General features: G+C 36.4%; 1 protein-coding gene across 3 annotated transcripts in view; it reads left to right on the top strand.

The window, feature by feature from the left end:
• SRBD1 (S1 RNA binding domain 1) overlaps positions 1-13,760 on the top strand; it is a 126,583-nt gene that overhangs the window by 31,427 nt on the left and 81,396 nt on the right. For all 3 annotated transcript variants that reach the window (XM_030944535.1, XM_030944532.1, XM_030944534.1), the window contains exons 14-16: positions 1,174-1,331; positions 2,474-2,564; positions 3,609-3,716. In XM_030944535.1, the coding sequence (XP_030800395.1) occupies positions 1,174-1,331; positions 2,474-2,564; positions 3,609-3,716 (357 nt within the window). The remainder of the gene's footprint in view (positions 1-1,173; positions 1,332-2,473; positions 2,565-3,608; positions 3,717-13,760) is intronic.

Genomic DNA, 13,760 nt, shown 5'->3' with positions numbered 1-13,760 from the left:
TTGTGCCATGCATTGATTGACCTAAACAACTTGAGCAATTTTCCCTGTCCCATTCTGATAGGGTTAGTTAACTGTAATGCAGGTTTTTTCCCATTCTGTAGAAATAAACCAAGATAGCAGTTTTTTTTCAGTGATAGTAAAAAGAAAAGGAGAATAAGGGCACTGGCTACCTTTAAATGAAGGCTTTACTGGATTGCTTTTGACTCCCCAATTATTGCAATGTAATGCATAGGCAAGTGATAATGAGTACCTGCAAAAGAAAAAGAAATCAGAGAGGTGATGAATATTTTTGTACCCATTACTCTTTCAGTTTTTTTTTTTTTTAAAGTGCCATACCATGATGAAATTTTTTGTCCTTGTCAGTCATTGTCTTGCTGGCTGCATCTAACAAGTAAGACATTGTGAATCTTTTACATCTTCACTCAACAAGACTAATTTGTTTCTTATGACACTCTGCAATAAGTGTTTGTGCTTCAAGTCATCTAAGTCATTCCTTACTGCACTACCTTGCTTCTTTCTGTTGGAGAACACAACTTGGAAAAGAAAGGGAACACTGTGGCCCCAGCAGCTTTGCAGTTTATTCTGAGGAATCAGAATACCCTCCTAGAAAAAGCTCAAGTCTTCACACTTTTTGATGTCTGTGAAATGAAGCTATCCAAAGACAAAATTAAATGCCTCAGGAGTCATGGTGTGTTAGCAATTAATTGGAGGGACCCTTCTAATTTCTCTCTGGTACCTCTCAGTGTAAACCACCATCCATTTTTTGCTGGATTGTGATTTTTCTCTAGCACTGTGAAATTATGACGAATTTGATCTGTGCCTCCTTCAAATCCACTTTTCTTTACAATTTGTATCAGCTTTGAAAGGAAACTGTTCTTTGCTCAAAACTGAGTTGATGTTTGAATGGTAGGTGGTGGGTGTATGTTCTTAGAAGCATTTCTCTTGTACTTGTTATATTGACTGGCTTTCTTAGAACAAGAATGAGATGATACATAGCTGATCCTTTTGAAAAAGGTGTCAACAACTTGATTTCAATTGCAACATTTAATTAAAGATGATGGAAACATGCTTGGAAAAAGCCTTACAACTTTGGAACAGCTAATAAGTGTATTTGAAAGTTAATTCAAAGAAAAATATTTTGGTTTTTTTTTTTTCTTTTATTTCTATCCTAAGATCCAAGTTGACATCTGATGCAGAAAAAGAGTCTGTGATGATGTTTGGGAGAAATCTCCGTCAGCTGCTTCTGACCAGCCCTGTGAGGGGCCGTGCTTTGATGGGAGTAGATCCTGGCTACAAACATGGCTGCAAGTTGGCAATTATTTCACCAACCAGTAAGTTTCAATTCCAAACATTTTTTGAAGGACTGATAAAAATACATTCATTTAGAGTAAAGATAGTTTCAAAACCTACTTTTGAATAATTTTTTTTGTAAACTTTTAGTGCTTTCCACACATCCTGTTGTATAAATTCCTTTCTTCAGCTAGCTTAAGGTTAAATTTCTGGCACCTGGATTCCAGTGACTTCTTTGGTGATATTACTGCTCTCTTAAATAGAATTTAAAATGCCTTCTGCCTTCCTGAATACAGGTTGAAATGATTGTGCTCCTCAGTAGTCAGCAAAGAGAACACCTGGCATTTTTATTGTTTAACAAAGAATTTGAATTTAAATACTTTCTATAATATTGTTTTTTCATGGCTAGTGTCTTGGACATCTGGACAGTTTTTCAGCCCTTTTTGTTTAGCAGTGTGTGTGTTTAATGTAAGAGGTCAGAAACATTGTTTTTGCAAAACTTCTTAGCTCACATATAGAACAGAGTCCACTTCATCCTAGTCTATTCAGGGGATACACACCTCTTAAGGTTTATGCAAAACTATTTGTTTTCCTTTTATTTTGTTGTTGCTTTTTGCTTGAGACTATATCCACTCCAGAAAAATGTAAAGAAAGGTGTGTTCTTTAGAAGGCATTAAAGGTGCAGTAAATGATTGAGCTTTCATTGCACCATCTGTACTGGTTAATACAGTTCTTATAAATGTGATAGATGGAATGATGACAAGAGCTAGCACTGGAATTCTAGAATTTATGTACTGCAAGTCCTTAGATTTTCTGATTTTCATCACTCTTTACTGGATTTCTAAATTGTACTACACTGCAACAATACATATTTTATAGTAAATAGCTCTTTTTCTCTGTGATATAATGCATTATATTTGCTGATAGTTTTAAATGTTCATTACTTGAGATGTGGATATGCCTGCAAGGAACTACAAAATGTATTAACTTGTTTTTCTTTTACCGAAGCATTCTTGTCCTATGCCAACAATACATTTCTTTTAAATGGATATAGACATCAAAGGGAAAGATGGCTGATTCAGAAGCTTTCTTTGTGAACCATCAAATTAACTTCAGTAGTTCTGCAGGATATAGCCTTTGGACCTTTGTGAATTTAATCAAATGGCTTTGCCTTTTGTTCTAGGTCAGATACTCCATACTGATGTAGTGTACTTGCATTCTGGTCAAGGATTTCGTGAAGCTGAGAAGATAAAGAGGCTTCTGCTACAGTACAAGTATGCTAAGGGAACTTCCATTTATTGCTTTTTCTTACCAAACAAAATGAAAATCTTCACTATAGAAATATTTGATTTTGATTGCAATAAGAATTCTACTGATTTAACCGGAGGTTTTTCTTCAGCCTAGTTCAGAGCTTGCTTTTTCTTTTGTGTTCGTGCTTTTGCAGTACATATATGTTAGAAGCACATCAAATCAAGCCATGGTTATGAGTTAGGCTGTGTGCTATGAATGTATCCCCATAAAACTGTTAATCCATTTATTTTTGGGGATAGAAATTAGCATTCAGCTAAGAAATAACTTTAGCCTTCCTTTTCCTAGCCCCTACAACCCCCAAACCACTCATCAGTCTTTCTCTGTTCCAAAAGCCACATTAGGTTTTGGTAGAGTTTTGTCAAGCAAAGGAAATCCTGCAAAGGTAGCTCTCCAGATGGAATTACAAGCAAGGGCAGCATGATTAAAAGTTTTTGTCCAACTATGTCTGTGGACAGACATCTGGTCTACTGAGTCAGCTGCTGAATTACCGTGGCATACAGTGCAGTTTGTCTATAAGCATTAGATTGGCTTTAAACAAGGTGATTTGGTGGCTGTCTGGCTGTGGTGTGGGCAGTCAGAGGGAATGACCTCTCAAGCTGTTGGAAACTATGATATTCCCATTAAGGAATTAAGATGCTGATTGCTTTGGCTTCTGCTCTTTTTCATGACTCATACCAGATGAGGGAAAAACGAGGTGAAAGTGTTTGAGGACTATAAATAACATCCCATTTATTAATATGAAGTATCATTTTTGGATTTTCTGCTTATATTACCACTGTACAATCCCATTACAAATAAGTGAAAATTTTTTACTCATCTCATGAACTGTCACATTGAAAACCTGTTAAACACAACATGATGCTTCTAGGGATCTTTTCTCATTACATCTGGGCCTTGTGTTATTTAAAATTAGATGTATTGATCACATTGGTGGATTGAATACTATGCATGAAAAGGTATAAAGAGTATTTGAGAGTAATTGTTTGGTTTTTTTAACCCACACAAAGCTGCAGCACAGTTGTGATTGGGAATGGCACGGCCTGCAGAGAAACAGAAGCTTACTTTGCTGACTTAATTATGAAGAAATATTTTGCACCGCTGGATGTTGTTTACTGGTAAGATCCCTTTGCTGGGATATTATTCATTTGTTCAGCATATCTTAACCTAACAGGCAATTTTAGATGTAACTTTTGAAGCATTTCTTTTTCCTGCCTTGTCTGTATTTGAGTCAAGCTTGACCCAAGGTTCTAGCCAAAGAAAACTAGCTGTAGCTCTTTGAAGCATGACAGTAGTTATCCTGAGTCAGTAAGAGAGACTCACTGAAGCATTTTATTTTTTCTTCCTGAGGTTCTCTCTCTTGCTATTATCATTGTAACAAAGTATGTGAGAATAGCAACACTAACAGCTAAGGACCCGTCTGGCATTGTGTATTTATTTCTTGATGAATGAGGTTTAACTGCGCATGATAAAGCTTCTGTTGTCTGCCTGCAGTATGGAATGCTTGGTAATCCTATGGGAATTAAATGATCTGGAAATAAATACTGTGTTAATACCAAGTGGAGAGTAGTAAATATATTTATCCTTTTGAGACTTCAAATTTTATCCATTAGTTTGTTGAATTTGAACTGAAGTATTCTTCTCTTTGTTTGGATATCACTTTCTTTTCTACCATGCAGTACTCCTCTCTTTTTTTTTAATTCCCACCTTTGTTTTTTTCTAAAGTGTTTTTTGTGATTTACCTTGGATTATCCTTTGTGCCAACATTTAACAGCAGTATTTAGTTTTCACTGGCTTAGCATGCTGAAATAAGTTTTCCATATTGTTAAAGAAGGTTATGGTCTTTTGCTGTTCATACTATTCTGTACATTTAAAAGTGCCTTTTTTCATAAATTAGGAAGCGGCCTTACAGATATGTTTAACAAATGTGTTATTTTTACTGTCTTATGGTGTGATTGCACTTGTTTGTCATTTCTACAATTCCCAAGTAAATTTGTGCAAGATTACATTCTTAAATCACTCTTATTCCAGGAGACGTAGTAAAGGTTTTCTAATGGTAATTGTTTGCAAAGGGTGGAGGTTATTCAAGCTTCTGAAAATTAGGCATCCTCTTTACTGAGTCCAACTACAAAACAGTGAATGTTTTACAACTGTAGAGTGCAAAACACTTCATACTGTGTGGGTTTTGGCAAATGCTTAATTTCACTATTGTTCGCTTAATATAGCTTAAAAATCCATTATTATAGCAATAAGCATTTCATTTGAAATAGTGGTTTTGTTTATTTATTGATCACATACTACTTTACACAGATAAAATTGTTTATATAGTACTGTGATTGTTGTTTTTATCACTGTTTACCTCTTCTGATTTAATATTTTCTCCCTGTTTATAATTCAAGATGACAAAATTTTCCAAGTAGTACTTAAGTTACCAAGTTCTTAGAACAAATATAGGCTCTTGTGTAATAGGAATTAGTATAAATACTGTGTGGCAGAAGTCAGGTTAACAAGTTTGTTGCTTTCTCTAGTAGTGACCAATAATTTTTTAACCTTTCACTTTGTCCAAAACTGCTATTTGTAGCAAAAATCTGTAACTACAGTTGTTTAACTTGACATGTAATATCCTGAAAATTAACATAATCAGAAATATTTTTTTAACTTATACATTTATGTTGTTAGTGGTTTTCCTATGTTGGGCTCATATGGCAGAGCTAGTCCATACTTCAGAATTTGTGTGCAGAGCCATAAGGTGCTTCATTTTAAAGCAAAGTGGTGGGGTTTTTTTGTACTTCATGCTGTAAGTGACGTCTGGGACTCTTGAACAGGCTGTCTGTTTGTGAATTTATGTATGTGCGTTTACAGACAGGCTGCACTTGCAGTGCTTGTCTCTCTTCACATTTTGTCAGTCTATACTGAGTTTTTTTGTAAGGATCAGGGTTCCCATATATTGCTTTCTGATAAACTAGTTTCATGTACATCTCATTACTTTATCCAGTGTTGGGGTTTCCAAGCCATGCTGCTGAACTCTGCAAGGCAGCTACTTTTTCCTTTCCAGCTCCAGAAAGCATTAATCTCCTTGGTGTTTCTTAGTAACAGAAAGGAACGATGAGTCCAGCCATCCAACCCCCACTTGTGATAATCCAGTGAAATGCCTGGAATTTGTCAGTCTGAGTTAAAAATGTGATACTTGCTAAGTGAGGGGCAATTAGTACAGTGTTACTGTTTGAGTGATAGGTGACACATTGGTACATGTAGGTGTACATTGGGATAACTGCTATACCTTTTGAGGGGAACTGTGGAAGGTGACTTGGAAGAATATGCTCTGCTGATCCTCCTCTTTTTAAATAGTTAAGTGCTCTAGAGTATGTGCTTTCAGATCACAAACAACTTTTCTGCTTCCATGTTCAAAGTCTTCCCTAGATTAGGTTGTTTTCTTGTGATAGGCTTTTTTCCAAAGTATGAGGACTTTGTTTATACATAGGCTGAATACATATCTCTCATCAGTTCTGTGGAAACCTGTGTATGCTTTTGGATGAAGTGATGTTTATTAATTGTTTTTCACTTAATCCATAAGAAATAATTTCAGCCATTGTTGGAACAGTTAATGCTTAAGGCCTGCTTCAGCAGGTTGCAGTTGTAAATAAAGAATGGATTTTCTAATCAATATAGTTTTTAAACTGTGGGGAAAACAAAGCAACAAAGAACCTCAAACAAAACAAAACAACCTAAACCCCCTAGAACAAAAAACCCCATCCAGTACTTGAACTGTATCAGAATGAGTCAGTTGCATCTAACCTGATACCATTTCCCAAGCTTTCAGCTTCTCACAGGAATGCACCGAGCTGCGTCAAGGTAGAAATCTTTGCCCAGAAAAACAGAGCTCAGCTCATTGCTGTATGCAAGTTTTAGAGAATTACTAATTGTATGTTCTGTTGAAACTTTTTTTCTTTAAAGGAGTCCAAATGTACAGGGGCTTGGCAGGTGAGGTTGGACACTCACCATAAGCTGTTGTTCAGAAAAGTGAATGATGGGGTGGTACTACAGACTTCAACTTCCTCAGGAAATATTAGCAGTGGAGAATAGGATCAGGAATGATTATAAAAAAATTAAAATCTGTGCATAATTTTCTGTCCAGTTCATCATATAGAACTTGTAAGCATGCATTTCCAGGGAAGTGAGACAATAATAGAAGGTGTAATTTCAGAAAGGTGTCTGCAGTTGGTGCACGCACAAATAATGAAGGCTAAATATAATATATGAAAAGCAAGTGATTAAAATAAAAATACTTAGCAATAACAAATATAAACTGCACAGAGTTTTACTGAAGTTTCCCAAAGAGAAGGCAAATCAGTGAAGACAGTAGTAGGAAATGAGGCATATGGCATGATTTTTCATGTGGCTTTAAAACCTGTCTGGACTCAGTTTGACAGTTTTTGATTTAAAGCAAATATTTTTCACTATTTTTGTAACTAACGTGCTTTCAGATAATTACATCCAACCTAAATAACTACAGGACTTTTTTTTCCTTTCTTTTTAATGTAGTTTCCCTTTTAGAGCTGTGTTTATTGACTTAGATTAGGATTGGACTGGAGCCAGGGACAGTCATATCTAGTCTTTGGGTTTTTTGTTACAAATCAGTTTTTGTTACAAGGTTCAACAAATATTTTTGATTATTTATGTTAGTTCTATTGTGAGTTCTTGCCAAAGATACATTGTATTATAACCAAAACAGATGTTCTAGTTTAGACAAGTGTATTTGTTTTAACAGGACCAGAAATGTAAATGAAACAACATTGTTTTCAGCATTAACATGGCAGATGATGAACTTTGAGGATTTCATTGGCCTTTTTGGATTAAATGAAAATCTTGAAAAAATATTTCAGGAATCTGTTTTTCTTTGATTGCTGTCAGTTTGAGGCATCTTGGAAATGAAAGCTATCTGAATGACAGGTGAACTATGCTAAAGCAGGACAAAACAAACAGCTCAATCTTTGTATTTGGCAAAATCAAATCACAATTTCTCTTTCAGCCTCAATGGTTTTGTTGTCACAATACAAGCATTCTTACTGATCTGACTCTTATGTGCTTGCTGCATTAATGCACACTCAGAGTAAAGTATTTCAGCTTGTATTTAAAAGGAAGTTTGTTAAGTGTCAGGAATTGTTAATTGTTTTCAACATGCAGCATAGAATGCAGCCAGGCAAGTGTATTTTTTGTTGCTGTTTAAATGGGTGGGTGTTTAGTTTCTGTGTACTTGGTTTTCAACTTGATGTAAAATCCTTTTCTGCCACTTAGAGCAAAATCTTTTCTTACCCTCAAGACTTTATAAGCAATGTAATTAATAATTTACTGCTGTTTAAGTTCAAACACTTGTGTACTATGACGAATAGGGGAAAGTCTGTCATGTCTTGTAAAGTTCTCATTGGGTTTCCTTTAATGTTTAAATTATCTGTTTTAAAATACTTCGAAATGTTCTGCCAAGGTAGAATAGGGCTGTAATACCTTTTGAAGTTGGACCTTGGTGGCAAGAAATTGATTTAGAAATGTTTGTTCTATGGGATTTTAGGTCCACTTCTATTTTATAGGTGTCTGCACATGCTTTAAATATCCTTTTCAATTTAAATGTGTGTTTTATGTTGTTGAATATCTACATTATGCTCTCTCAGCTTTAACAAATGCCACTTTCAAGTTCCATGCCTCTACATTTCTAATGTTACACTAGCTTAATTCCCATTACTTTTCTGCTTCATAGCACTCGCAGTTTGAAAGGGACCTAACATTCGGGCTCACATTATGATAATTAGGTTTCAAAGCAGTGTGGGGGGATTAAGATGTCTGAAGTCTAGTTGCCGAATAAAGTTCAGAACTACTTGTAAAACTTGTTTGAGTGGTTAACAGAAGTGGTTTTATTTATTCAGTGCTCATGCAGCATTAATCCGTATTTCATCAGGTACCCACAGCGCTGTAACTCTAGATGTGACCTTGGGACTTAATTTACCCCATCTCAGTTTTCCTTATTAATGTGCCATGAAAGAGGTACATGAAAGATAGCCAACTTCAAAGCACCTTTTCAAATAAAGTGGTTGATATGAATCCTCTGGTATTTAACACTGTCTGTCAAATGTTTCAGCTGGTTTGCATCCTTTTACAAGCTATTGCTTGCTGCATTAATGCAGTTGTTTCAAGTCTGTTGAGAGTATGAAGGGGGTAGGGATATGGGAAACTTTATTCCTATTTATTTTTGATTGTGTTTCCTTTAAGCTGTTATTTTTGTCTGTTAAGCTATATAACTCTCTTGATGACACGTTTATGTACACACACCTACACACCTTAGGTCATTAGTTGTCTGATCCAGAAGGTGGAAAGTAGTTTAGAAAGTTTTGGCTAAAGGAGTACATATTCAGCGGAAACAATGCACACATCTGAAATGAGCACTGAAGAGCCTTTGTTCTGCTGTCGTCTCTTTCAAGCTCTAGTGGAGTCATGAGAAGTCCTAAACAGTGAAGAACTACTTTGAGGGACAAAGAGGTTTAAAATGTGTGTGAAGAAGACATAGTCAATGAAAACATTCTAAATTATGTAGTGATTTCTAGCCGAGCTGTCCTTCCTCCCTTACTTATAAGTTATGTTCTGTTGTGATTATTTACCACAGCTGAATGATCATGCATACTTCAACTGAAAAATAATTTTGCATGTACTTATATTTAGAGGAGACAGTCCTGTAAGTTGGAACCTCACTCTGTATAGAGATGACTTCCTCCTCCTACTGTTGGTTGTTTATAACTTGGGTAGTAATTTATCTATTGTTCAGTACAACATGGACTGGAGCAAGTGACTGCATTTAAAATAGGATCCAGTGCTTGTTCCTGGTGTATCGATAGACTGCTCTCAATGTTGAGCTGGACCCATACTATATTCAAAATGGGAAATTCAGAGGTGATCTTTGCCTTTGAAGCAAGGATTCACCTCTGCCCTGACTGTAGCCACCTGTACCATCTCTAGCTGTGTTTTTCTGAGGGGAGGGAGGGAAGTGGGTAAGCAGTGAAGTTGTGGTGGGGCAGGGGAAACAGGAGATGGTAATAACTTCTGGCTTGTATACCCTGAATTTAAAACTTTATGAAGCAAACTGTATAAATTATACACTTAATAATTATGGAGCTGTCTTTGATATTTCAGAGAAATAATTCATAGTTTTCAGGATGAGAACAAGGACTAATTAGAAGTATTTTGATGTAGTTAAAGAGATTATTAATTCCTTTAAGTTCAGAAAAAAACTAAGTTACATATGGTGTCTAGATTTCAGCAATGTGAAAGCAGGGGGTCAGGAAGCAAATGTTACTAGTGAAAGAGATGTAAATCTTAAGGAAAAAGTCAACTTTTCCAGAACACTGGGACGTGTCGTTTGACTTGTGTCCAAGGGAATCTGCGGTAAAACAGTCTGCGGGGAGAGAGGAAAGTTTTGTGCAACCTCCCTTCTGTGTTTTCTTTCTAAGAGTTTATAAAAGTTATGCATTCTCAATATGTAAATCCTTCGAGTCTTTAAGGGGTACTAAATAAATAAAAGAAAGGGAAGATTTTAGGATGAAAAGTCATTAAATGTGTGACAACATGATTAAGGGCAGTAATGCATTCTCTTCAGTTAGAAATGTACTGATCTCAAATATACTTTTGCAAATCAGATAATTACAGTGAGAAATTGAACATGAGTTCTTTCTCTCCTTTGTTTTCTCACAGAGAAGCCATTTATATTTAGGATTTCAAAATGAATTCTCTGTTTTCAATTTTAAGTGCCCCTCTGAGCAGTAGTTTGAACACAGGCTGTTTTCTTATAGATCTTTGTTATTTTCAGATTAATGAAACAACTTTTTTTAAGATAATCAGCTTGACTTCATCTGGCATTGCAGTACAGCAGCAGTTAGGTGAAAAGGGAAAACCCTCAAAAAATATTTGCAAACACAAAACAAGAAATTGTTGGAAAGGTAAAAGGTTTTTGAGAAACACCAGAGAAAGAAGGTGCAGTGAGCAAGAGCTACCATTTCTGCATGGAATGTGCCCATCAGGTCCCTGGTGGCAGTTTTGGCATGTGTGTATTGCATGATGTATGTTTGTAGAGCAAAACTAGGAGTTTTCCTAAAACTCATTTAAGACGAAATCAGATTTAGTCTTAATTTAAATGTACAGCACAAGACTAGTAAAGGTATACTGTGTGAGTAGGGGATTTTCTTTTGGGTGTGTTTGACTTCATTAGTAGAAGTCTTTAAAACAGTTATCACTTCACATTTTGTGGTGGTCAGTGTTTACAATGCCATCTCCTTTCTTAAGGGCTTTCTGTGTTAACAAATTCCTCTGGCCTAAATTCTCTTGTTCAAGGCTATTTCCAGAGCCCAGAAATAAAAAAAAGGTTTTAATAAATTTAAGGAAGATGACTACATCTGAAGTTTCCTGGATTGCTCCAGTCAAACAAAGGAGAACAACAAGGATGGTGAAGGGCCTTGAGGGAAAGCCATATGAGAACACCTGAGGTCACTTGGTCTGTTCAGCCTGGAAGAGACTGAGGGGAGACCTCATTGCAGTTACAACTTCCTCATGAGGGGAAGAGGAGGGATAGGCACTCTCATGACCAGTGACAGGACTTGAGGAAATGGCTTGAAGCTGAGTTGGGAGGTTTAGGTTGGATATTAGGAAAAGATTCTTCACCCAGAGGGTGTTTGGGCACTGCAACAGCTCCCCAGGGAAGTGCTCACAGCACCAAGCCTGACAGAGTTCAAGATGTGTTTGGACAATACTCTCAAGTACATGATGTGACTCTTGGGGATGGTGCTGTGCAAAGCTGGGAGTAGGACTTGATGATAATCCTTTCAGGTTCCTATCAACTCAACTTTTTCTTTCACAGAATAAGCTAATTTCTGTGTTTGATATTTCTGAGGAGGCAAGTTACGTAACAGGACAAAATTAAACTTTTTATTTTAGACTGAAGGGATTTAGATTATTATTTAATGTGTTTACAACTTTGAAGTTTTTCTGTCCTTTTTGGTCAACACTGCAAGGTTCTTACCAGTTTAATATCCTAGAAAGAAAGCTCTTATTTAGCAGAACGAACAAGACAATAGTATAAAATGTCCACTTCTCCCATAATTGCTGTATTTATTTGATTCCACATCCTTTTTTCTGTCAAGAGTTACCAAACCACTCTTCATTGCAGTTGACACACTCTTACCATGTTTGGAGTATCAGTAGAGATACCAAAGGATGGAACTTTAAAATCAACGTGAAAGGCCGTGTGCAGGTCTCAGCACTGTGTGCCATCTTGTACTTCTTGGCAGGAGAAGCCAAGGAGCCTTTTCTTAAGAGGTAACTGAGTGGTTGCCAGGGTCAAGGGATGGCTCAAGGAATGCAAGAAGCTTGAGGAAGTGGTGCAGAAAGAATGAGTGCAGTCAGGGAATAAGGGGCATGGCATCTTGAAGGTGCTTCCTCTAGACAGGCATGCTGAAGTACAGCCTGTGGGAACTTTGTGCAGCTGTGTCCTCATTTGAGCTGTGTGTTCCTCGCCTGTTCAGTGCAGCAGGCTATGTCAAGAGAAATTTCCCACTCTTCCCTGATCATTTGTGAGCATGAATGGGTGGTGTTCAGTCCAAGCTTAAAATTGAGGTTTGGACTTGAGCTGAAAAATGTGACCTAATATTGCTTCTCAGACTGAGCATTGGAGAATTCTCCTCCAACAGCTGCACATAGGAGTTTTTTCCCAATACTTTGTTTATTAATTCCTTTTTAAGTTCAAGTAAGCAAAATACCCTTGTTTCATGTATCTCCAGAGTGTGTTTGAAAATGCTGTCTATTCATCAGAAGGCATGGAAGGTTAGAATTTGATCCATTAGTGTGAGGTCCCACATGAAGAAAATTAGTGAAGCTTTAATAATCCAAGACTTAATTGTTCCAAACTTGGTATTGATACTGATACCAAACAAACAGAAAAGCTTAGCCTTTCAGGTAAGCTGCTGCTGCTGCAGCTTTTTAAGAGCTTCCAAAATGAGCATGCATGGTTCTGTAGTTTCAGGTGGCTTTTTTTTCTTTGAAGTAACGTGTGTGGTCAACCTTAGTTTCTGTCGCAGTGGAAATGGAATGTAGTCAAATTTGGATGTTACCTGATAGAACACATTGAGAGAAAGTAACTGAGCTGAGTAATGATTATTCTTTGATGTATTTTTGATTTGCAGATAATTTGAAATTTACTGATGGCAGTGTAAAAAAAATCACTCCAGAGACTCTAAGCCTACTTGCAGTGGGCTGTGCTCTTTCATGTCCTATTTTAAACGTCTTGGAAGTAACCTGTGAACCACAGGTTGAAAACCATTGGGTTTGCACCTGAAAATAACAGAAAGTACAAACTGTTTGAAATAGATGAAATCCTCCTTCTCATTTGTATTTGCAGAACTTTAATTATGGGAATTTAATTATGGGAAATTGGGGTGTGGTTCTTATTACCATGTGTGCATTTTCAGCTGCTGGTCTTCACCCATTGCCTAGGTGAAATGGAATTGCTCCACACTAGTATGGTATTTTCATGCTAACAACAGTCTTTGATGCTGGAAGTGAATGTAAATTAATTCTAAAATAAATGATGCTTGTGGCATTTGGCATATTACTCTATTATCCTTCTTATACATAGGAGGCATCAGAAACACATATGTGTGTTTTAAGTGACTGCGTCATGAAATAGCTATTGGTAATTGGCAATTGGTAAATTTTCACTAGTAAAGATTGAGAAACTTCATTTAGGCTCCTTACTATGTAAAGAAGCTCTAACAGGAGTTATTTGTGAAATCCTGTCAGGAGTTAATTTAAATGGAAGCATGCAAATGTAGTGTGAATAATAGTGTGAGAGCATCCAGATGAAAATTATATAAATACAAGATGATTTGTAATGTATTAAGACTGAGTTATTGCACAGTCAGAGCTGGTTGTATATTTGGGTAGTGTTTTGTCTTCAAGTAGACATTCTGTAAGAATCTAATGGAGAAGTAAGCATTTTTCCATTTGTGTGAGTTTGCCAGTAATATGTTTTTACTTAAGCTGAGATTCTGCCAAAATTCATACCTATTCATTTGTAAAACCACATTTGCTGTTCTGCATTTTAGCTCTTACTGGGCATCCTTTATTGTTGT

This window comes from Camarhynchus parvulus, chromosome 3, assembly GCF_901933205.1.
Source record: "Camarhynchus parvulus chromosome 3, STF_HiC, whole genome shotgun sequence".
Taxonomy (NCBI): domain Eukaryota; kingdom Metazoa; phylum Chordata; class Aves; order Passeriformes; family Thraupidae; genus Camarhynchus; species Camarhynchus parvulus.
This window is presented reverse-complemented; position numbering and strand designations above follow the sequence as displayed.